The 22,507-nt window shown below is 53.1% G+C and overlaps 1 protein-coding gene across 1 annotated transcript; it reads left to right on the forward strand.

The window, feature by feature from the left end:
- The first annotated feature begins 2,274 nt into the window (after positions 1 to 2,274).
- On the forward strand, positions 2,275 to 14,614 carry PIANP (PILR alpha associated neural protein). Its single transcript, XM_066175446.1, has 6 exons — positions 2,275 to 2,346; positions 8,666 to 8,734; positions 8,883 to 9,472; positions 9,624 to 9,705; positions 9,941 to 10,168; positions 10,321 to 14,614. The coding sequence occupies exons 2-6, from the start codon at positions 8,718 to 8,720 to the stop codon at positions 10,340 to 10,342; spliced, it is 939 nt and encodes a 312-aa protein (XP_066031543.1). The 5' UTR covers positions 2,275 to 2,346; positions 8,666 to 8,717; the 3' UTR covers positions 10,343 to 14,614.
- The last annotated feature ends 7,893 nt before the right edge of the window (positions 14,615 to 22,507 follow it).

Raw genomic sequence — 22,507 nt, forward strand, 5'->3', positions numbered from 1 at the left:
TTCAGGGGGATTTTCAGTGTTTGCGTCATTTGGATTTTCACCCTTTAGCTGACCTTTCTCTGGTTGAAATTTCTCCTCTGTTTTGTGCTTCCCAATTATACTAAACACATTCGTCAGGATTTGAAAAGGTCAGAGAGAGCCTGTGTGCCTGATGTAGCCCCTTCCAGAGCTTTCTACCCTCTGCTGCTCCCAGGTAAGAAAGCAGGAAAAGAAGTGCAGAGAGTGAGACAAGCTGAACGCTGACTTGTGCTGCTCCACCATGCCAGTACAGGAGGGGGTTTCTTGGGATGAGAGCGTGAGGGATCACTGAGCAAGGTTTGCACAGATGATTTGTACAAGTCCTGTGAGAGCTAGAGATGAGAAGGCTGGAGTGTGACAGGAGCCTGGATAATCTCTGACATAAAGTCCCATGTACATGAAAGGGACAAAAGCCGGGGATTTGGCCTGGTGACACACGGTGGTGCAGCATCTCACACACACCTCGGCCGTGACATCCTGAGGCAGTGCCCTCCTCCCACACCACGACCTCCCAGTGACAGTAAACCTCAACACAACCCCATCCCCATGCTGGTCCTCCAGACACACACCGACATCACTCCCAAACACGTGAAAAACCTGTTGACTCTCCTAAACCTGCTCACAAATACACACACAAGACTCAAATATCCTGGCATGGGAAAGCTCTGAGTAGCCTGGTTCATTAGCACAGGTGCTCGCAGGAGGCCTAGTGAAGAGCAGACTCAGACCCTTCAGATATCTGTCCAAAGTTGGCACGACCTGTTCTGGCCATCCTGCCGTGCTCAGGCTCGGTACTGTGTGTCCATTTGTCACCTGCGTCCATCCCTGATGCAGTGGCAGGTTGCTTTACGGCTCAGTGCTGTCTCAACTATTTCTTTCTGGTATTTTTTTTTCCCAGGGTCAGTCACAGTCTTTCCTCATCGCTTTATGATGAAAAGTTTGATTGTTTTTGAGGATCTGAGGAAATTACTTTCTTGCTTCCTCATATTTCAGGCCCTGGAGTGGAAACTGTCTCTCTGTCATTGACTTTCTTCTCTCGCCCGTTGGTTGCTCAGCTGCTCCCTTCTGATTTGGTCTGTGCTTTCTGTTTGGTTCTCGATGGTGGAGGGAGATGTTCCCTGTGAAACACTCAGCCCCTCAAAGGCACATCAGCTTCTTTCTTTAATTTTGCTGTCACATCCCTACCATTTCCAGACGCATCCCATCGATCCCTGGCAGAAACGCGCTTGGGGACACGCTCAAAAGACCTGAGTGATCCCTGGAAGGATAAAACACACCTTGGACGGATCCCCTTCCTCCCACCCCCCCCCCCCCCTTCCCCATCGCTCCTACCTCACCCATGTGTCCCAAGGGTTCTGCCCGTGAGGTTCGACCGAACCCCGCCGCCTGCCCCGCCGGGGTTGCGCCTCTCCGGGGCCGCCCGTCTGCCGCCCCCCCGCCCGGTACCGCGGCGGCCACGGGGTCCCGGGGGCCCGAAACCCGGGGATTATGGATGCGGGGACGGGGGACGGGGGGCGGGACCGAGGGGTGGCATCTCCCCGAGGGCACTGCTGCGGGGCGGAAAGGCGAGGGGCGGCGGGGATGAACCCCGGGGGGCGGCCCGAGGGAGGGGGATCCCGGGGGGCCTCCGCCCCCAAGGACGGACCGGTCCGGGGGTGGCATTCGCCGGAGCGAGCTGGAGCGACGGGTCCCTTGGAGACACCTCTCTCCATGGCAACCTAATCGCTTCCTGTGAAGATCCCGAAATAACCGACGAGACGGGGGAGCGGAGCCGAGCGGAGCGGAGCCGAGCGGAGCCGGGCCGTGCGGGCAGCGGCGGGGAGGCGGCGGGGGGCAGGTCCGGCGGGCGGCGGGCGCGGGGCTGCGGGAGCGCGGCGCGGGCGGGCAGGGAGCGGGAGGAGCCTTCGCGCCCGGCCGCCGGGGCAGGGGGCTCCGGGCCGGGGGGACGCGCTGCCCCCGCCCGGCCGCTGCCCCGGCCCGGCCGCCCCGGCGCCCCCCGCGGGCTGCAGCGGGGGCCACGGTGCCGGGCGCGCCCGTGCCAGCAGCCATGGGGTTAACGGGAGGCAGCGAGCGAGAGAGACAGAGACAGAGAGAGAGAGAAAGAGGGGCTGGACCAGTCCTCGGCAGCTGTTTATTTCAAGGCATCTCTCGCTCCCTCTCCCTCAGCCAAGGCTCAGCCTCAGCAAACCTTCCTCCTCCTCCTCCTCCTCTTCCTCCTCCTCCTCTCCTTCCTTCGTCCTGGCCATGAGAGGCACGGGCAGCAGCAGCTGTGCTCCCCCAGCCCTCTGCTCCGCCGCTCCGGCTGCGCCCCACTCGTCTCCCCGCAAGGTAAGTTCATCCTCTCGGCCCGGGCTTGGGGGACAGAGTGGGGACGGGGCTGCAGGGACGGGGGGGAGGGGGGTTGCATGCCCGTCTCCAAGTCATCTCTCCCTGTCTCCTTCCCTGTGTCCTTCCTCCCCCTTTTTCTTTTCCCTTTCCCGATCTAGGTGCTCTGTCTCCTTCTAGCCGGCTGTCTCCTTCCTCCCCTCTCCTTTTCCTCCTCTTTTAGTCGAGGGCAGGAGATGTCCGAGGGGCCGGGAGGGAGGGGGCACAGCCGAGGGATCGCTGCCTCTTACCCTCCAGCTCCGGGCTCCATCACAGACCTGTTGTGCTGAAGCGCTGGAGCCTGCGCTGAGGAAGGCGACTTCAGCCAAATTGGCGCAGCTGGAGAAAGGAAACAGAGGGGTCAGTCCCACCTCCTGCCTGGCCAAGGGTGCCCCATGCAAGACAGAGAAATTCAGATGTAGAGACTCAGCACTTGAAGCACTTGGATGCCCGGGAACAGTAGGAAACTGGGAGGCAGAAGATTGTCAGACTCATGACATGTATTGCAGGCAGGCACTAGATGGCAGGGGACCGGCATCCTAGAGTGCTGCTTGGAATGGGGCCACACTCACAGTTCCCAAATGCAGGGAGACTTAAGCTCAGAGGACCACTGATGGGCTTCACACGCCCATTCCCTCGCTATGAAAACGTCCAAATGCAGCATCACCCTTCCAGCCCTGCATTCTGCCCCAGCCTAGGATTGCCATAGCCAGCCCGTAAGTGCTCGCCCTGGCAGCCTGGCACGGGAATTCCTACCGGCAAGTCACTGAACGCTGCAGGACCTGCACTGACTCAGGGCGAGCAGTGTCAGTCCCACCGGGATCCTGCTGGATCCTCCTGGGTGCTGCCACCAACACTCTCAGCCTCAGACATCAGGTAGAGCAGCCTGACGTGAGCCACTGCATTCCAACTGCCAGCCCCCAAATTCAGGTAGCTCTGGGAGGTGCTGCCCCCAGCCCCACGCATAGCAGGAACTCTTCCCCTGGCTGGGCTTGGCATCTGCACCCCAGGGTACCAGCATTCAGATTCACAGTCCCAGCTGCCAAAACTCCTCCGAGTGCAGCAGAATTGTCTCCCTGGGTCATCTGCTCTGGGATGCCTCCCTTTCCCTGTCCCCACCCAGCCAAATACAGCAGGGCATATACATAACCCCTTTTCACCAACACCGGGGCTCATGCTTCCTGCTGCCAAACCAGGAACGACTGCATCTCTGCCTCTTGGACCATGAGCTTCGGGGTGTTCATGGCCACTGAGAAAAATACAGGTGTGGTGTACCCAGGGCGTCACGCGGAGTGGGGAGGGTCTCACTGCCAGTACCTGAACTTGCTCTGCTCAGTGCTTGGAGATAGCTTCTAGGTTCTGTGGTCCCAAATCAGTCTTGTATCAGTAGCTGTCACCATAGCCCTTAGTGCTGGCTGGGAGATTAAAAAATGACAGCCAACCTAGCATTCCTTCTCTGTAAGGAGGGCTGGGTCCTCCTCAGGTTTGTTTTGATTTTTTCATCACTGTTTTGAGTGGAATCGTTGCAGTGGGGGAGCTGGGTGAAGCAAGGATTTGCATGAAGCTCTCAGTGCTGCGGGGTTGCTAATGGTGAGCTTTATTTCAGCCAGCAGTAAGTTTCATAATCTTGGCCCAGCTCTTGTGAATGTTCCATTTTTCAGGGTCATGAGCCTCTTTACCCTTCTTCCATCCCTCCCCCCTCTCCCCAAACTGGTTGGCAATTTCATTGTTCCAGTGGAATATATCCGTCATGTGAGGTCATCGCTGCATAAGGAGAGGTGATTGATTGCTTAGGTCACTGGGGCCTGTCCCATGCTGGGCTTTGAATGCTGGTTTGGAGACCTTGAACCGGACTCTGTGCTCAAAGGCGAGGCCATGTGGGGTGCAGAGGGGCACGGTGATGCATTCCCGGCAGCTTGAGTCGCCGAGCAAACAGACTGCTGCATTCTGAACTAGCTGAAGCGCTCTGAGAGCAGACAGCTTCATTCCTAGAGGCACAGTATCACAGCAGTCAAGCTCTAGATGTTACAAAAATACAGATAGATCATCATCTGCCAGCTGAGCCAGACAGAATCGGGTGCAACTCTTTTCCCATCCCCGGATGGAAGGAGCCTCTACCCGCTCCTCACTAACACGGCTTGTGTGCGCTTGGCTTCATCCAACTGCTCTCCAGTCAGAGCTGATCTCAGCTAGGCATTGAGAAAGCTGTGAGATTCTCAGATTTTAAGGCCAGAGGGACCATTTTGATCATCGAGACTGACCTACGGCAGAGCACAGGCCAGAGAATTTCACCAATTTAATTTCCTGCGCCAAGCCCATAACTTCTGATTGAACTGTAGCATCTCTTTTAGGAATATAGCCAGGCAAAGGCTGCAGGCAGTAGGGAACACACCACCTGCCTAGGTGAATTGTGCTGGTGTGTGACCCTCTTTATTAATAGTATTGTTCCTCATTTGAATTTGTCAAACTTCAGCATTTTGTAACAGAAGGTTACAGATTGCACTTGATGCGAGAGAGCTACAGCACACGGCTGTACAAGGCTGGCACCTTGGTTCTTTTATTTCTGTGATGCCTTTTTTATTTGGATAGGGTTTATCTATGGCTTTAAGGTATACAAGAATCCTGAACACGGAGAAGGAGTTATCGTAAGCAAATCCTAGGGTTTTCCTTGGGCACAGTAGTATCTGAACTCCAGAGCTCAGGGTGTCACATTCAGGGTTTAGTCAGAGCTCCCTGCTCTGAGCAGGAGTGCAGCAGGCTCTGCTGCTAGCCATTAAGTAGGATGTAAATTCCCAGTCCCCCTTGGTGAGCTGCTATGTATGCTTTGGGGCATGGCTATGAGATCTGCTCTCTCATGTCCCAGCAGTGGCAGGTCCATACTGCAGGAGACTTACAAAGAGGGAGGAAGCACAGATGGGTGTGGGGAACAGCAGCGGGATTCATGCTTCCATCCTGCAAATGCATGAGAGCAGTTCCTAACAGATTAGCCCCTGTCTGGAGCGGTGGTGGGGTCCATATGCAGTGGCAAAGAACAGTGTAATTCTTACTCGCTGCTTTCAGGCACCAAGAGTCACAAACTGAGCTCAATGAAGTGCCCTGGGGAAATAGCTTTGTCATTCACACTCTGTCATCTGTGCATCACAGGACCAGAACGCTGAGATGAAGGCTCTGTACCTAGAGTGAAAGGATACAGGTTTCTTGTTCAGACTCTGGGAGTAGCCCTGTCCAGTTTTATTGCCATTAGATCTGGGAAACACATATGAAAGCAAGAGCCTTGCCTTGAGGTACTGGTGCAGAAATCCAGTCTCTCTGCTCTGGCACACAAAGGCTTCTTGAATGGTGTAAGGTGAGATTTGTACTCCCAGGTAGTAAGAGCATTGGCATCCCCTCCTCTGCTCTGAAGGTCTACCAGTTTATTCAGGATCCACACTGGAAGCTGCATCCAGAGCTGAACGAAGGGCATGTGGTACTCTTGCCCTCCAACACAGCAGGGTGGGTGCCCAGGACGCAATCCCGCTATCGGTGGCTGACCACAGAGTGCCCCAGACATGCTTTGTCTGCTGTTTAGTTAATAATCCACAGGAACATCTATGCTCCATTTCAAACATAAACGCTCCAAGCACGGTGGAATCCAGCCTGCACTGGCTGGTATTTTCACCTGAAACCCTCCTTTGCTCCCACACCTTCCATGCCATGGGAGACACCCCTGTCCTGCTCCCAGCTCCTCCACAATCATGCCGGACACACTCTCATTCTTTGGACACGATCTCATTAACAAAACAGAATGTATTGATGGAGACCAACCGACTTTGCATCATTCCTGCACTCATCTGGAGCCACCTTTGGGGTGGGGGCATTGGGAATCACCACCTCTTCACTCTAGGCAGCAGAACCCATGCACAGCAGTGTCTCCAGTCTGAGGCTTGCACCCCCATGTATGGGCTGTCCCCTCCTCAGCATCATGTGCACATGAGGCAGTCAGTGCTGGGGCTCACCCCTCCTCAGCTCATTCCATATGTTATCTGCTCCATAGGGCTGGAATTTAGACAACTGTGTGTGAAAGCCATCCAGGATTTGGCTCTGTAGGGTTTCTTATTCCCAGGTTTTCAACCCTGGAAGTCCATAGACTGGGGTGCCATTGCTGGAGCTTGCAATCTCAGCTTAGAAGAACAGCGATGTCCCCATTATGAGACCTCCCCACAAGCGAGGAGAGTGCAGTGACCCCAGCATTCCTGTCCCCAGACACATTTCTGAGGGTAGAGCCACTGCTGTTAGGAGCGGTGCTAGAGGTTATACGTGCACCACTACTGTACCACACTTCCCTGTGGGACAGGCACTGAGGTCTACCTGCACCTGGAGAAGGTTGCTCCTGCTGGGATGGTACTGTCCAGCCCCACATCTCCTGCTTCCCGATGCAAATCAGCCCCCAGCCCCCGAAGACTTGAGCTGTGACTGAGAGTGCCCTGCCACAAGCAGAGCAGGGTTTTCATCCCAGGGAACTTCTGTCCCATGGTGAGTCCCAGGAATGGTCCCAGGTGCTCCAGGCCACCTTGAAACCTCTCCTGCAACTTGTATGCCCTCTAGCCTGGGGGTACACACAAGGAGGTCCTCCATGCTTGGAATTCCCTCCCTTTCAAGGTCCAGAATAAATTCTGTCATGGATTTGTGTTGCCAGACATGATCTTCCACGGCATCGTGATCATAATCCAGATGGCCAAGATCTTGCCAGTATCTGGCTTTAGAAGGAACTTGCTCCATTCTGCTGCCTCTCTGCAGAGCAGCATTTTAATACTGAGTCCCCTCCAAGGCTTAGAGGTTCAGGAGCAAAGAACAAAGAAATGCTGAGAATAGCTGAGAATAGCTGCTCTTTTCTCCTCATCTTCATCTCAGGATCCCTCCAGAGACTGATCTTGCCCCGGAGGGAGGGGCAGGGCACATTAGCCAACAATTCTTTTTTTTTTTTCCTGTGAACTTTGTTTAAATATTTAACAGAAGGAAACTAAAAATATCCCCGGTTAATGCAGCAGGAGCTAGACAGCTACTTAGTCTAGGGTGCCCTTCCTCCTGGCCCCTCTTCTCAGGTGTACATCACAGCAAGCCCTGGGCTCTTCCCTCAGGAAGAGGAAGCCTCCCACCCAGGAGGGGCTGCAGTTTTTGTTCAGGGCATGGAGTGAGCAGGGGCGGATGGCAGTAACCCCTTGGAAGCCGGGAGGTGCAGCACAGCTGGCTCAGGGCTGGAGGGGCAGGGTTGGCCTCTGCATTGACTCCCTCAGCCAAGCAGCCCTGTTTCTCCATCTCGGCAGCCACAGGAGGGCATGACCGTGGGTTGTCGGCATTCATGCTTTCCCCTTCACGATGAAGGAGCAGGCTGAACATCTCGCATGATTTTTTTTCGTCCTGTGTGTGCGTGCGGTTGCGGAGAGGATCCAGGGTCAGGCACATAAGAGCTCACCGGGGAAGGGCCGGCACGGCGCTGTGCCCAGCCAAGGGAAGGGGCGGGCAGCATGAAGGGCAGCCGCGCTGCCACCGGGCTGATGCCGGAGGGTGCTGAGCGTCCAGGGCAGAAATCCCACTGAGAGGACCTGACCTCACCCCGTGCTTTGTTGCTCAGCCGTGGGAGGTGGGAGAGAAAAGGGAGGAATAGAGGAGAAAGGGAGGGACGGGACAGTGCAGAGGACATTAAGACAAGGAGTGTGGGAAGGTAATTTCATGTTAGCTAAGAGGAAAGTAAATACTAAATATTTGATAGGAGTATTTTTTCTCTTAAATTCTTTAGTGAGGCTGGACTTTTTCTCGCTGATTCACTCTTTCTCAGTCGTCTTGGTGTACCATTCTTGTGCTTCCCCTCTCGCTCCCTCGTTCTGGCACACAATGAAGAGGCTCTTTTTTAATAAATGGATTACACACTCCACACTATAAATAAACATAGGAATTAAGACTCCAACTTGTTCCAGTGATAAGCAAACAAAGATGCTGAATCCCATTCTCGGCCCTCAGACAGGAGAGTCCCTGGGGAAGCTGCGCATGTGCCTGGGCACGTGTGCTCCAGAGATTGCTCCTTGCTTTTGTCAGCATATGCTAATGCATGTGTTTATGGGTGGACTTGGCATCGGTGGGGGGGATGATGCACCTCCGTGCATGGGGGGCATGGGAGCAGGTGAGGGTGCATGGACTCCCCTTATCCTTCCTGCCGGGGCTGGGAGCTCACCTGGGGTGAGCTGTAAAGAGAGAGCCGTCACCACTGTGTGAGGGGACACTGACACCCCTCCCTTTCGGTTCCCAGTGAAGAAGATGAGACAAGATCCTGTCTGAGCAAAGACACTGTTGCATCTGAGATGGAGCCCAGTGCCTGGTAGGTTCACAGCTTCCCACACTGGCAGGTGAGGCGGGAAGAAAACAGGAGTGTGGGTGGTGGGCTGCTCCTGGCTGCTTGGCCTTTCAACAGGAAGAACGTTTAGATCAGGCTCTCTTCTTCTTCTTCTTCTTCCCCCCACCCGCAGCAGGATGCCTCTGCTCCTCTCCCGCATCCACTCCCTGCAGCTGTGGCATCTCCTCCTCGTCGTCTTGGCCATCCCTCCTCCTGGCACATGGTCACTTCGCTCCCGGGGCCCAGCAGCCCCTCGGCCTCTCTGCACCCGCCGGAGTCCCCCGGCCCCGCGGTCCATTTGCATCTGGGAAAGGACCTCGCAGCCGGAGCGGGATTCCCGCTCAGATTCCCGCTCGGATTCCCGCTCGGCCCTGCCGCGCCAGCGAGCCCTGCCCGTGCGCGGGGCAGAGCTGCGGCACGTGGTGCGGCTGAGGCGCCAGGCCGCGGGGGCCCGGCCTGCCACCCCCTCCGGATTCGAGGATGGCATGCCCTCCTCCCAGTACCCCTGGGCCATCGTGTGGGGTCCCACGGTGTCGGATGAGGATGGAGGGGACACAAACTCGGCCAACCCAGGGTTCCCACCGCTGGGATACACCTTTGTCTCGCCGCATGGGATGGCAACGGCGCAGCCCAATTCCCACTCGCTCCTGCACAACGCGGGGCTCAACCTGCGCGAGACCCCGGCCACCCTGCGGCCCTTCTTGTTTGGGCCCCGGGGGGAAGGTAACTCTGCCCTTTGCTTCTTTCACCCCGCTCCCAGTCCCCTGCAGGAGCAGCTCCTTCTGCAAAACTCATCAGGAACCTCCCCTTGCCCTGCTGCTCTCTGGGGACCGGAGGGAGTGGGCATCACAGCTCCCACTCCTCTGTCTCACAGGTGTGGACCCCCAGCTGTACGTCACCATCACCATCTCCATAATCATTGTCCTGGTTGCCACTGGAATCATATTCAAGTTCTGGTGAGTGGGCTTTGGGCCAATGGAGGCTCTCACCGGGCCGGTGTCTGCAGGAGGACTATGGGCTTAGAACCCATTTGTCCCAGGGGTGCAGATCTGGTGCTGCAATCCCTTGCAAGGTTTGGCACTCGGCCACACTGGGCTCTAATGCTGAGTGTAGCGGGGTCCGTCCCACAAACCTCTCTGTCATCAAGGGCTGGGGCTTGGCTCTTTACTTCATGCCTTGCTCTCTCCACAGCTGGGACCGAAATCAGAAACGCCGGCGTCACTCGGGGCAGCAGAGCAGTGGGAGGCAACAAGAGAGCCAGCAGCCCCTCACAGACCTCTCCCCCACCACCGTCAGCATCCTGGGGCCCTACGGAGACCCCCTGACCCCCACACCTGAGGCGGAGGAGTCCAGGCAGGGCCAGGAGGGTGCGGAAAAACTGGGTGGCCACGGGAAGAGTGCAGCCTTCCAGCTCAACCGGTGAGCAGCCAGTGAGCTGCGGCAGGCGGGGCTGGCAGGGGACAGAGGGACGGGCACACTGAGGCAGGGCAGAGGTGATGTTGGCTAACGGGAGTGGGGGGGTTTGGGGCAGTGTAAGCGCTAATTAATTTCCAATTCCCTCTTTCCCCCAGAATCCCACTGGTGAACCTGTGAAGCTCCCGGGAGAGGCTGAGCTGGCTCCCCCACCCTCCTGTCACAGCTGGCGAGTGCGGACTCATCTCTGCCTCTGCCACCCCAGGAAAAAAAACAACTTCCTTGTGCCACGGCCCACCACCACCACCACCATTATTAACTAACCGCACCGGGATGTGCCTGGGCAAATGGACGAGCTGGGCCTCCTTTGCCTCCTGCTGGGGGAAGGTCGGGGACCCGCCCTGCCCACGCAGGACAGGGTGACGAGAGAGCAGAATGGTGGGAGGGAAGACGGCTGGTGGTGGTGTGAAATCTTGACCTCCCCAGCCCCTCCTCTAGCACATGTGCACAGACACACTTGGATCTCCATGACTCTCTCACCAGTGCATGCCTGGCATCGGGGGTAGGCAAGGCGGAAAGGCGTACCCCTGTCCCCGTGGGCCCTCACCCTCTGTGTGTCCCTCCCCATGTCGTGTGCTTTGCAGTGAACGTCTGGAGTTCTGTGGCTGCAGGATTGCCCGCCAGGTGACTTGGATGGTGGCAACTTCGTCTGTCCCTGAGACCTTGGCCCTCCTGAGAGTCCCAAGGGTGGGTGAAGTTTGGGCAGAAGAGGCTCACAGAGCGCCTGGGCCCCCTCAACAACCCATTTCCTTGAAGGAAACATTATCTTCCCCCTGGATGGCAGATATTCACATCTTTCCAGTTTTTTTCTGCCTAACACTCCTTTGGGGTTTTTTTCTCTTCAGCTTGCATCTTTCTTCCTCTCTCCGTCCACAGTTTTTTCCCCTCAGTTTCCACCCCCATGCTACTTCTCTTGCCAGTTAAAGTCGGAAAAGATTCCTTTAGCTTTCCAAATGTTTTGATCTGTTGAAAGCCTCCTTGCTGTTCCTCTCCACCCCTTCAGCCTCCTTTCAGCAAGGTTTTTCTGAATAACACCAGTCTATGGTGATGCTTTCCAGAAAATCTGAGATGAAGCCCTCTGCTCACCATATTATTTAGCAAATGTCCTGTACATAGCTAAAGAGTGGAATGCAGACATTGCTGGGTATGAGGAACTTGAATTTTGCTGGGCTTAGGAAGAGATTTGCTTTCAGATACTCCTGGCACAGGCAACAAGGCAGCAGACAGGACTCTGCATCTGAGATGACCAAGGGCAGTTTAGAGTTGATCTTGGGAACATTGGAAGGGTTGCCATGTACTGCTGGTAGGTCTCCCCTGAAGTGCAAGGTGAGTGAAAGCCCACAAGGCAGTGCTCCCCGAGGGTATGAGAGAGGAGTGTCTGAGCTCCCAGGTGAAACTCCATTCAGTTCCCCAGCTGGTCAGAAACTGAAAGCAATGGCACGGGTATCTGTCCAAATTGGTTGCCTGCACACGTCCTTCGGAGCTGTGGTGCTCTGTGGGGCTGGCAGCCACACTGTCACTTATTTGTGTGAGCAAGATCCGTGCATCTCCACCTCTTCGTAGGCAAGGACCCATGGGTGTCACTTTGAGGATGTGGGAGATGGCAAATTTCAGCTTAATGACAATAGTTCCTCTTAGCTTTTATGGACAACTTCAAATTAATTAAAACCCCACACTGACAACCACTGAGATGAAAAGATGCACATTTAGATAAGGTTGCCCCTACAGTGTAAAAAAACCTTCACCTGCTGGGCTGATGGGGCCAGAGGCAGGAAAATCACCCACAATTTGAAGGCCCTAATGCACCACACAAGGTCTCTGACAAAAGTAATCTTGGAGAGAGGGAAGCAGCCTTTCCTCCTTTATCTCTGCATTAAAAGACTGTTCTTCATAGGACAAAGCACAGGGAATTTCATAAGAGGCCTGGTTCTGCCCGTTTACCCAGCTGAACCATTAGGTGTTCTCGGGTCCCATCTGACTCACTGTGAAGGGCATTTAAATCAGAGTGTAAATTACAATAAGCTTCCCAAAAACAGTAGAGATTTGGAGAAAATGACAGGTCAAATAAAATTACTGGCTTATTAAAAGCACAGAGTGGCTGAAAGATGTAGGTGGAAAAGGACTCTGGAGATCCCTAGTCTAAGCACAGGTTGAGTCTATGCTTACAGCAGGGGATATTAGTGCTTTACCGTAGATCGATCTGTTACTGAGCCTGTTCTTATTCAGGATCCATGCAAGGCTTTGGTGGACATTTAAACTGCAGATGGACAGGGAAGGACCAGGTGGCAGTTCCTGCTCACTGCCCCATTTATTGCTGCCCCTGTTCCCCCTCTCCCTGGCATGTCCCTGCTGAGGAAGGACATCTGCAGGAGGGTACACTGCTGATTGCTGGCAATTTACCATACCTTGAACTGGTTGAAGTAATCTTCCAGACCAGATTAATTAGATTGTTCTTTGATCAACAGCGTTTGTTGAAACAAGGCCAGAGTTTAGACTCTTCCACTTCAAGCGCTGTCCTTGGACTTTCTCTTTCCACATGCTGCATGGAGACAAGGTCTGTAAGAAAGTGCCAGGGGACCACAGGAGGCATAGTGAAAACATTTTCCAACACTTGATGTGGGGAAACCTTGCACTCTCCTCGGAAGACTCTTGTAAATTCTGCAAACAAATCAGATTTTGATGGTTTGGGGTTTTTCCCCTCCCCCTTTTACATGTCTCTGGTTTTGGTAAAAGTATCTCCAGGGAGTGAAACCTTTCATGGATACTGTGGTAAGGGGAAAGCTGGTGAAGCTGTGTAGAGAAAACTCTTACAACAACAGAGGCTTGGGTATAATGAACATCTTTTCTAAGAACAATTTTCCTAGCCATACACGTTTTTATGATAGTCATTCAATCTCTCACAGAAAACAGGTTAGATACAGGGAAACAGCATCATTGTCCTGCCCAAACATTCACTGCTATGCTTTGTCCCTGGAAAAAAACACTCAGAACACATGTGGACACACAAGTTTCTTCCAGTCAATAAATAATCTCACTGGATCTGTTTTCTCCATGACTGGAGCCTTATAAACTATCTTCCCCTACACAGGCTGGAGCCAGAGCATGCCTGAGGTCTCTACCCTGGCCCAGGGTAATATTCTGTAGGATGTGCACATGGATGGGTTGACAGCACTGAGTACCAAACCAGGGCAGAAGACAGCACCTTCTTAGTCACAGCCCATCAGGTTTCACTGTCTTCTAGATGAATGGAGGGGAAAGATTTTCTTTTTTTTTTTTTTTTTTTTTTCTTTCCATTAGAGAGAAAAGTGTGCAGGGAAAACAACTGGATGTGTTCATAATCTTGGGATAATTCTGCCCAACATTTCTATGCTATTAAAAGGGAACGTCCAGGAGAGCTGAGTGAGATGAAGTAACTGTGTCTCTGCTGAGCTCCTGGAGAGCCCTGGCTTTTTGAACACAAGGGTGGTCTCTCTGTGAGCACAGTGGAAGGGAGGGCAGTTCCTGCTTTGAAGCAGGAACTGGAGTCTCCTTCTCTTTACCCGAGAGAGTGGTATGACCACACGGCCAAATCCTGCTTTGGCTTTCCCATCTGGTTGGTTGCAGCTGGTAGGCAGGGAGCAGACCGCCAGTGTGTGCTTCCACACCTCTCCTCCAGTCCAGTCTCCAGGGACTTACATCCAGCCAAGCATCCCAAAATTCAGAGAGGACTATCTACCTCTTCCTCAATGGCACCCAAGTGCCCTTGCAAATCTGATCCCTTCATTTCCCACTCCACTTCCCGATGAAGAAAAATGCTTGGAACGGAGTGGTTTGCTCATTCCCTGCAAGTTCTCAAACAGGACCACCTTGAGACTGTTCTGAATTAAACTGCGGTTTTGTTTTTTTTCACTCTGACAAACCACATCTGTGGCACAGCCTTAGAGATGAGACCTGCAGCACAAAAATCCTGAGTCAAGCTCCAGTCCCCCCGGCTGCATCCCTGCTAACGTCCCCTTGTAGTCCTGGCCCTACCCTGGCAGGACCATAGAGAGAGGTCCCTTTCCTTCACCAACTGCTGGCTCTCTACTCCTCTTTTTCCTGTTGTCCTCCCTCTCCCACTGTTCTCCCTCTTCCCACTCCTGTCCTGTACCATGGTCTCCCTCCTGGTTCTCTCTCCCCTCCTATTGTTTCGCTCTCCCTACTCCTCTCTTGTTCTCCCTTTGCCACTCGGTCTCGTTCTGCCACGGCTTCCATCCTCCCCTCCAGCCTCCCTCCTGCTCCTCTGCTCAGTCTCGCTCTTCCCCCTCCCCTGCCCTTGTGCGCTGTGATATATATTTTTGTAGGATTTCTCTTCTCCTTGTGGTGAAATATTCAACTCTTGTGGGATGTTAGTTTCAACATTTTTAAATAAAAACTTTGCAAAATATTGAAAGCAGACTTCTTGCTTCTGTGGAAGGTCCCACACTGGAAAAGTCAAGGTGGGATGAGAGGGACTGCACCCTGGGCAGAGGAACAGCACCTGGGAGGGGGGCTCAGACTGCTGGCATCCCGCGTTCTCTCTTTGGTAGTAGAGAGGGCAATTTAGCCCCGTGTCCATCTTGCCTTGATCTCTCTGCCGACTTAAGAGGCCCTTTGACCACCCTCACGCATTCCCGTGGGAGGTGGCGCCTTGTGGAGGAGGAGACCTTCTTCACCCACGTCTCCACCCAAAACTGCTGTCCTGCTCCTGGAGCTGCCGTCTCCCAGGCACGCCCTGGGGCTGCTTGTCACGCTGGGGGCGAGGGTGTCCGGGAGAGGTGACAGAAGCCAAGGGGAAGGGAGGGACATGCAGCGCAGCAGGCGCAGAAGCTTCCCTCAGTCTGTTCCCCGCGGCTTCCTCCGCAATTTCTATTTACAGCCCGGCTGCCTCCCCTCCTGGCCACAGTGCTGCTGCTGTTGCTGGTTTCCAGGGCTGCTCTGTAATTAAGCATCCTTGTCTCCTGCAACTCCTCCACTTCGCGAGCCCAGCGGCAATCGGGGCTGGGGGCGCACCAGGCTTGATGGCCACTCCAGAGGGCTGCTCCCTGGAAGACTGCTGGGGATGGGGATGGTTCCCACCCGTACTCCCTCTGTCCTGTCTGAGTCCTTTGGGCTCAAGAGGTGTCCCAGATCCTCTGCTTTACTGTTGGAGGAAGGAGCAGGCTTTGTAGACCAGACCTGACCTTGGACTCTGAGGTTTCTGCCCACTGGAAGGACCCTTCCTGCTGCATGGCCAGACCCCTCCACATGGCACCCTGTGCCCTGCACAGGATCTCTGTGGGTTGGTGGTGGCCCCAGGCCCACCAGAGAGCAGACACACTCCTGTGGCGGCTGTCCTGGGGTACAGACACACAAGAGGCTGAGCAACACCTCTTCTGTCCCCGTGCTGAGTGTGGGAGGGCAGAGACTTTCACCTCCGTTGCTTTAGGTGGAAGATCCTCTCCAGTCAAGACCTTTGGGGCTGGGCAAGCCAGAGAGACTTGACAGAGGTGGTGATGGGTTCTCATTGTGCTGAAATTACACTCATGTACTCACTGGTGCAGTGAGATGTTTTGTACAAACCTCATCTGCTTCCAGCCAGAGCTTCAACCCTTCCTGCTGACTTCTCTCTGTCATCAGATGCTTTTCCTCTGATGCCCTCTCTGCACAGGCTGGGGCTGCAGGCACTCAGCCAAACATACCCTTTTTCACCAGGACTCACTCTCTGACTCACAGGAGAAGCTCCAAAAGCTGCCCCTTATTCTTCTGGCTTCCTGAAACACCGACTCCCTGGTCTGGTCCCCTCCCATCACCACTCCCCACTACACCACTCCTACCCACCTGTCCATGTTGACTTCCCACCCCTCCAGTCTGGTCCCAGCCCTGACTTCTTTTCCAGCATCTCCATTCCTTTCCAGTCTGCAGCCTTGCCTCCTTCCCTAGCATCTCCCCCACATCCTATTCTCCAGCAGGGAGCTAGCACTGGGAGTTGCATTCTGAATGAGGACAGCAGAGATGGGAGGAATGAATACAATCATTTAAATCAAAGAACATATAAGACTTGTACAATCACTTCAAGACACATAAAAATCACCCTAATGAGTGCTCCAAAAACAAGCATGAGGTGTTTCTGACCACTGTGATTTCCTGGGAAAGAGAGTAGTTCAGAAAAACATTTTGAAAACATATCCAAAATCTGGGATTCCCTCTAGCTGAATGCCTTCTATAACCTGCTATAAATTATCCCATTATGGGAAAAAAAAATCAGGCAACTGTCAGCTGGAAGAGTCTGTATTCCAGGGATGTGGCAACGACCAACAACACTTGCTTACCTCCCCTGCTCAAGGACCTTCTCCAGAGTTGTTACTGGAAGTTAGGACTCCATATGCTCTGGCTCTGCCCTCCTCCCCAGGCCTGTGCTGCTGGATATCATTCCTTTGTGTTCCTTTGCAGCACACCCTGTGAGAGAGCCATCCTGACACTTGTGGGCACAACGGGAGTGGTGGGAAAACACCTGTGGAGCTGTGGGCATCCCTGTGCTCCTTGAGGAGGGTGTGGAGCAGGCATGGCAGCGTGGACAAGCTGTGCTAACTCAAGTGTGAGCCTTTGGGCAGGGGGAATGGACAGCTTCAATCACAGGTAGCTCTGCACTCTACTAAAGGGACCTGGTTGTGTGGATGGCCATTTAATTAGGAGAAATGCTCAACTTGAAACTGCCATAAAGAGTCACCCTGAAACAAGGAACCTCTCATTTCAGCATCATGTAAAAGAGTTGAGTAGTTCCCTTGGTTCGCTCCTGCTTTGATCCTTAGAGGCAGAATTGAATCTTTATTGAGGGCTGCTGTGTCTCCGAGTGCACATTGCACTCAGTGAATAATAGGCCATTCAGTGACGCATTCCACATTGATCCAAAGCCCAGCTTTCTCTGAGAGTGACCAGAATACAAGCAAAACCATCTTCAGCCTCAGATCAATCCTCACAAGGGATCTGGCAGGGATGCAAATGCCAGCCTCTGCTCCAGGGCCCTGCCCTGCCTCTCTGTGGCTCCTAGTTAGCGCTCCAGTGGCAGGAGAGCAGATGCTCTAGGGCAGCCAGTCTAGTTTGAAGCACAGACTTTGTCAACAGCTGGACATACCACTAGGGTTCAACAAACAAGCAAGCAAACAAGCCTGGGGTGACTTGTTTTCTATCAGAGGAACATGGTGTGATGCCTACAGCATGCACTGGTCAAATCTGAGTTACAGCCTGGCCTGGCTAGGGAGCCAGTTGGTTTCCTTGTTAGTCTGCCTGTGAAAGGATGCACGAGAATCACAGGCATTGTGATTCTCTCAGGTACTCTCTAAGCCTTGGTAAAGTGACACAGACTGCAGAAGGTTTCTGAGCTCTTCCCAAACCAAGGGCCAGTCAGTGGTGGGTGTCCTCTGCTAGTATCAGGGGAGTCAATCTAGCAGGTTAGGATGCAGTTTTACCTGAATGAGTTCATTAATGAAAACATGAATGCAGTGGTTAAATACACCTACAGTGGAGGATTGTGGCCGTCTTATTATGCTGATTCAGACACATTTGGCAATACCAGGATGAGTTACCTAAGCCTGAAGTGGTTTTTCTCCTATGCATTTTTCTGCTTTGCCAATTCTTTTCTTATGTGACATATTACACAAATCACACAAACATCGCACAAATGGGATCCGACGCTCTGTGTACCCTGCGTTGGCTGGATACACAGCAGGAACCCTAAGAGGTTCCTTCATAATGAGATTTCTCTTATACCAAGCATCAGGGCCTCCATGACAAAACTGAAGACTAAAAATACTGTCCTGGATAAATGTGGGTTTCTTGTATCTACTCACATTGGGCAGCTTACTTGTAGCTCCGTATGCAGTGCAGTAATTCTGACTGCAGGATATGGGGAAGAGACAGATTTTCCGCTTGTACCTGCAAGTTAGAAGAGGGCTGGGACAAAAGGGTGACTAAGCATAACACTGCCTCTTCCATGGTTTTGGTGACAGCTCTTTGTTGATGCTCAGGCAGTCCTGCAGAGAGAAACAAACTGCCTAACTAAAATATAGGGATCTGAGGCTGTCAAGCCAAGGCCTTAAGAGAGGTATGACGGAGCAGGAGTATGAAAGAGGACAGGAAAGGGCAGGGTGAGGAGAGAGTGGGCAGAACCAGAAATTGTGGCTAGGATGAAATGATGGGGCTGGAAGGAGAAGTAGGATCAAAGGCAAGGATCAGAATAGAAATTTAGAACTAGGGGGCATTAAAGCTCTGGGTAAATGAAGACAAGGAGGGTGAAGCAGAGCTCTGGGAGCTCACAGGGACCAGGGTGCTGCCAGAAGTGAAGCCCCAGTTTAGTCTGAGCATTTACCCAGCTCTCCTCATCCTTCCAGCTGTTCCAGGAGCAGCAGTTGAATCCTCCCCTGCCTGCCTGCCTCCTGGGCAGGGAAGGGGAAGCACATGCTTATGGGTCAGCCCTCAGAGCTCAGGCTCATTGCTGCAGTACTGGCCCAACCCATGTGTGAGAGATGCAGGACCGTCACAAAATGTAGGTCAGAGGCTGAAAGTCCCTTTTGCAGGTTTAAAGGTCTCAGCCCTCTGATGTTTGCTCCAAAGGATGATACATTCCCACTTAAGGGAATGTTGTTCCCTTTTCTTCCTTCCTTATCTGTGTTAGTTGTCTGGTCATCATTTTCCAGGAGCTGAGACGGAGTCCACTCTGTGGGACCTGCAGAGGTACCAAGAACTGAGCCACAGGGATTGTGCTCTGAACATGCATAGCACCGAGACCACCAAAAATGAGGCTGCCAGAGTCTGCCCTTGTGCTCCCAGAGCCACTCTTTTGGCCTCTAGCCTTTACCACCAAAGGGAAAGGACAGTACCACCTGGAGCAGGTACTGGAGCAGTGCCTGGAGAGGGAGGAGTCCCTCAGACCTGGAAATCTATGCACTGGAAAGCCCAGAAAGAATGATGCATGAAGAAAGTGCTTAGCAAAGTTGAAGCCAAGGACGCAAATGTGAAGGAAGGAGTGAGTAGTGGTATGAAACAGCGAGCACCATCCTCTGCACCAGAAGGGCCTGCTGGAAAAGACGTGTGTGATAACCTGACTCCAAGCATCTATCAGGATGAAGGAAGAAGCTGGTGTTTCACAACTTCTGAGCTCACTTTGCATCCTGGGTGGTTGCTGCCATTTGTTTTCTTCTTTGGTGATAATTGTACGTCGTTTCTCTGCACGGTTCACTGCACAAATGATTTCACATACCCGCCCGAGCTGTGCTTTATTGTACTTTGTTTAAATATGCGAAATTGTATGCAACTCCATGTGACGTCTTATGCAAATTGCTTCTTGTGTTACCGTGCATATTTGAAATTAATTTGAGTATGATCACAGCCCTGACTCTGAAGCCATTGTTTAGACTGAGCACTCACCCAGCTCCCCTGATCCTTCCAGTTATCTCAGGAGCAGCAGCCTGAGCCTCCCCCGCCTGCCTCAACCTTGATCCAGAAGCAACGTGCACTGGAGGTGACACAGCTTAGATGAAGGTCATGTTCCAGGCCTCTGCTGAGTTTGCCAGTTAGTGCAGCCAGAAACTGAGTATGTAATGGGGAAGCTGGAGCACCAACCTCATGTCCCAGAAGGGTCTGCAGATATGCACTCATGGGGAGCAAATTTTAATCCTTGTAGAGCCAGGTTAGACGCTGGACAAGGACATGCCATCCAGTGGTTCAATAGCTCACCAAGATATCCAAAGGCATCTAGGCTTGGAAGAAAGCACTGGTGTTACAACATCAAGAATTAAAGATGCTTTCTGGAGAAGCCTGTTAACAATCTGCCCTTTCTGGCAGTGGATCTGCAGATATAAGGCAAACGCTCTACACACAGGTGTTCCATGCTTTTAAAAAGATCAGATTCCATTAAAAACATCTACTAAACACACCAGCCATAACACAGGCAGCAATATATTGTCTACGCTAATCTCTAAACACATTCAAGCCATTTCAGCAACGTTCTTCATGCTAATTTTCCCTCTTCTCCTCTTCTTGGTTATGAGTCAGCAGCTAGGCTTGAAACCCCTAACCTTCATTGCTGAGGAATCGTAGACGTCACTCTGGCAAGGCCTTAATCATCTGTTAAAGAACAGAAAAGACACAGTCAGCCACTGAGTTTGCTGTAACTCCTGTTTTATCCCTGGCTCGTATAATCCACTGGAATCTGGCAGTGAAATGGTTCATGTCAGGATTTCTGCGTTGGGCAGCTGAGCGCAGGTGGGTGCCGGCAGGCAGGGGTGGCTGGAGCTGTGGGCCACATCCCAGGGCTGCTGGTGTCCAGGGCTGCTGGTGTCCAGGGCTGGCAGCAGAAAGGAGCAAAGCAGGCGGTGCTCCCAGGCAGGTGCAGCTGGTTCACTGTAGCACTCAGCCTGTGGCTGCCCCGTGAGAGCTGCTGTCATCTTCCCCCTTGACAGATGCTCCTGGAGCATCCATCCTCTTCTTTTGTCCCCTTTTGCCATCCTGTGCCAAGGTGGTCTCATTCAACTGACTGCACACTCAGGGAAAGGGGTGATGGATGGACCCTGGCCACTAACCAGTACCCTGGCTGGGCACTCAGCCAGTGGGGGAGCTGGCCTCAAAGCCCCTGCATGCCCAGCTCACTCTCCCCTGGGCTGCAGCGTGCAGGAGCCCTCTTCTTCTCATCAGAAATCCCCTCAGATCTGCAAGACACCCAGCCATCACCTGAAGCAATTGGTCTTGGGCCTGCTTGTCACATACTGTCCCCTCCAATTTCCGTGCTTAGCTCTCTACAGGCTGGAGGCAGGAGGATGCACATCCTGCACTCCCTGGGTAATTACAGCCCTACAGCACTCTGCAGTATCCCCAGGACACCACCCCACAGCCCCATACAGCCTCACTTCAGGCAAGCCCCAGGCACCCAGCTTGGTTTGAGCTGCTTTAAGAGCAAAGTCGTTATGAAAATGTCCTGCAATTGCATAAGAAGAGAGGACTGGCAGAGATCTCCTGGCCTGTGGCAGGCAACTCCATTGCATCCTCTTGCTCTTGAGACTTCCAGTCCCACAACAAGTTGTCTTTTGGCCTCACTCTTGCTGTTGAAAGGCTGTTCCAGATCCTTGCACTGGCAGGTGGGAAGCTTCTTCTAATTTCCATCCTCAGTGTACCCATGGCTCAGCCTGTGATAACTCATTCTTGCGCCAGCATTGTCCTCAGGCTTAAATTCAATGTCAAAACCCTTTGTTAACACAGAGTTAATGTTGCTTGGTGATAGCTCATTCATTCCCAGAACATTATGTTCATCAAAACGCAAACTTGTGGAAAAACAGGGCATTTAGAGCTAAAGTACATGCCCAGGCAACCTTACTTGTGCACCTTCTGAGCTGGCAGCTGCCAGAGGGACTGTCAGCTCTCTGTCTGCACTCACTGCGTCAAGTATAAAGCGTTCTGTGATGATCAGTGGGAGCGTTACCTGGGACCGGAGGGGCTGAGCAAGGAGGAGAGAGCCAGTCCCTCGGGGGCAGGCGAGGCAGGGGTCTGGCTGTCAGCTCTGGCATGAAAGGCAAAGTGTTTCTGCCCATGGGATACCCAGGTTCTTTCAGTGCACCACTTTCAAGGACAGAAGGAGATTACATGTGATTAGGACGTCCTGGGGTAAAGATTTCACCCGGCACTCCACTCTGCAACAACACCGGAGGCAACAACTCTCTGGCAAGTGTCAGCTCATAAAAATGCAGCCGGGTGGCATCAGTGCTTTGGGAAGAGCACACCAGTGCTCACTGAGAGAGCAGGTCCTGACCCATTGCACTGCAGAGTCTCTGGGGTGGGGGAAAGCCACCTCCAGCAGCAAGTTTAGCTAGCCCAGCAGGTTTGGCACAACCACAGCAGGGGGGGACTCCTGCGATTTTTGGCAGCGTCAGGCTGTTTGCCCTTTTGTGCAGTTGAAGTCATGCTGTTTCTGCCACAGAAACTGCTGTGTCTAAGGTGAAGGATGCTAGGAGGCTGCCATGAGCTTCAGCCCCATCCCAGGCCCCCCATTAAGGAAATTCAGACCAGGATTGCCAGCACAGCTACAGACATGTACAGCGCAGAGGAGCCAGGGCTGAAAATTTTGGAAATTTTAATACATGGTGATTGCAGAAGCTTCAAGCACAGAAGCAAAGAATGGCCAGAGGGATTCACTTTGTACACCACTGCCCTGTTATCCATGCAGCTGCCATTTCCAGCTCACCTTTCTCATTGCATTAAAACGTTAGTACTTCAGAAACTGCTAATGTTTAAAACAAATTTTCTTACAGTGTTTGCTGC

Source organism: Chamaea fasciata, unplaced genomic scaffold, assembly GCF_029207755.1.
Source record: "Chamaea fasciata isolate MVZ Bird 193981 ecotype frontalis unplaced genomic scaffold, bChaFas1.0.hap1 SCAF_2, whole genome shotgun sequence".
In the NCBI taxonomy this organism is placed as follows: Eukaryota; Metazoa; Chordata; class Aves; order Passeriformes; family Sylviidae; genus Chamaea; species Chamaea fasciata.

Coding starts and splice junctions, on each gene's coding strand:
- PIANP (XM_066175446.1), top strand. Junction 9,473..9,623: donor GTTTGGGCCCCGGGGGGAAG/GTAACTCTGCCC, acceptor TCTGTCTCACAG/GTGTGGACCCCCAGCTGTAC. Junction 10,169..10,320: donor GCAGCCTTCCAGCTCAACCG/GTGAGCAGCCAG, acceptor TCTTTCCCCCAG/AATCCCACTGGTGAACCTGT.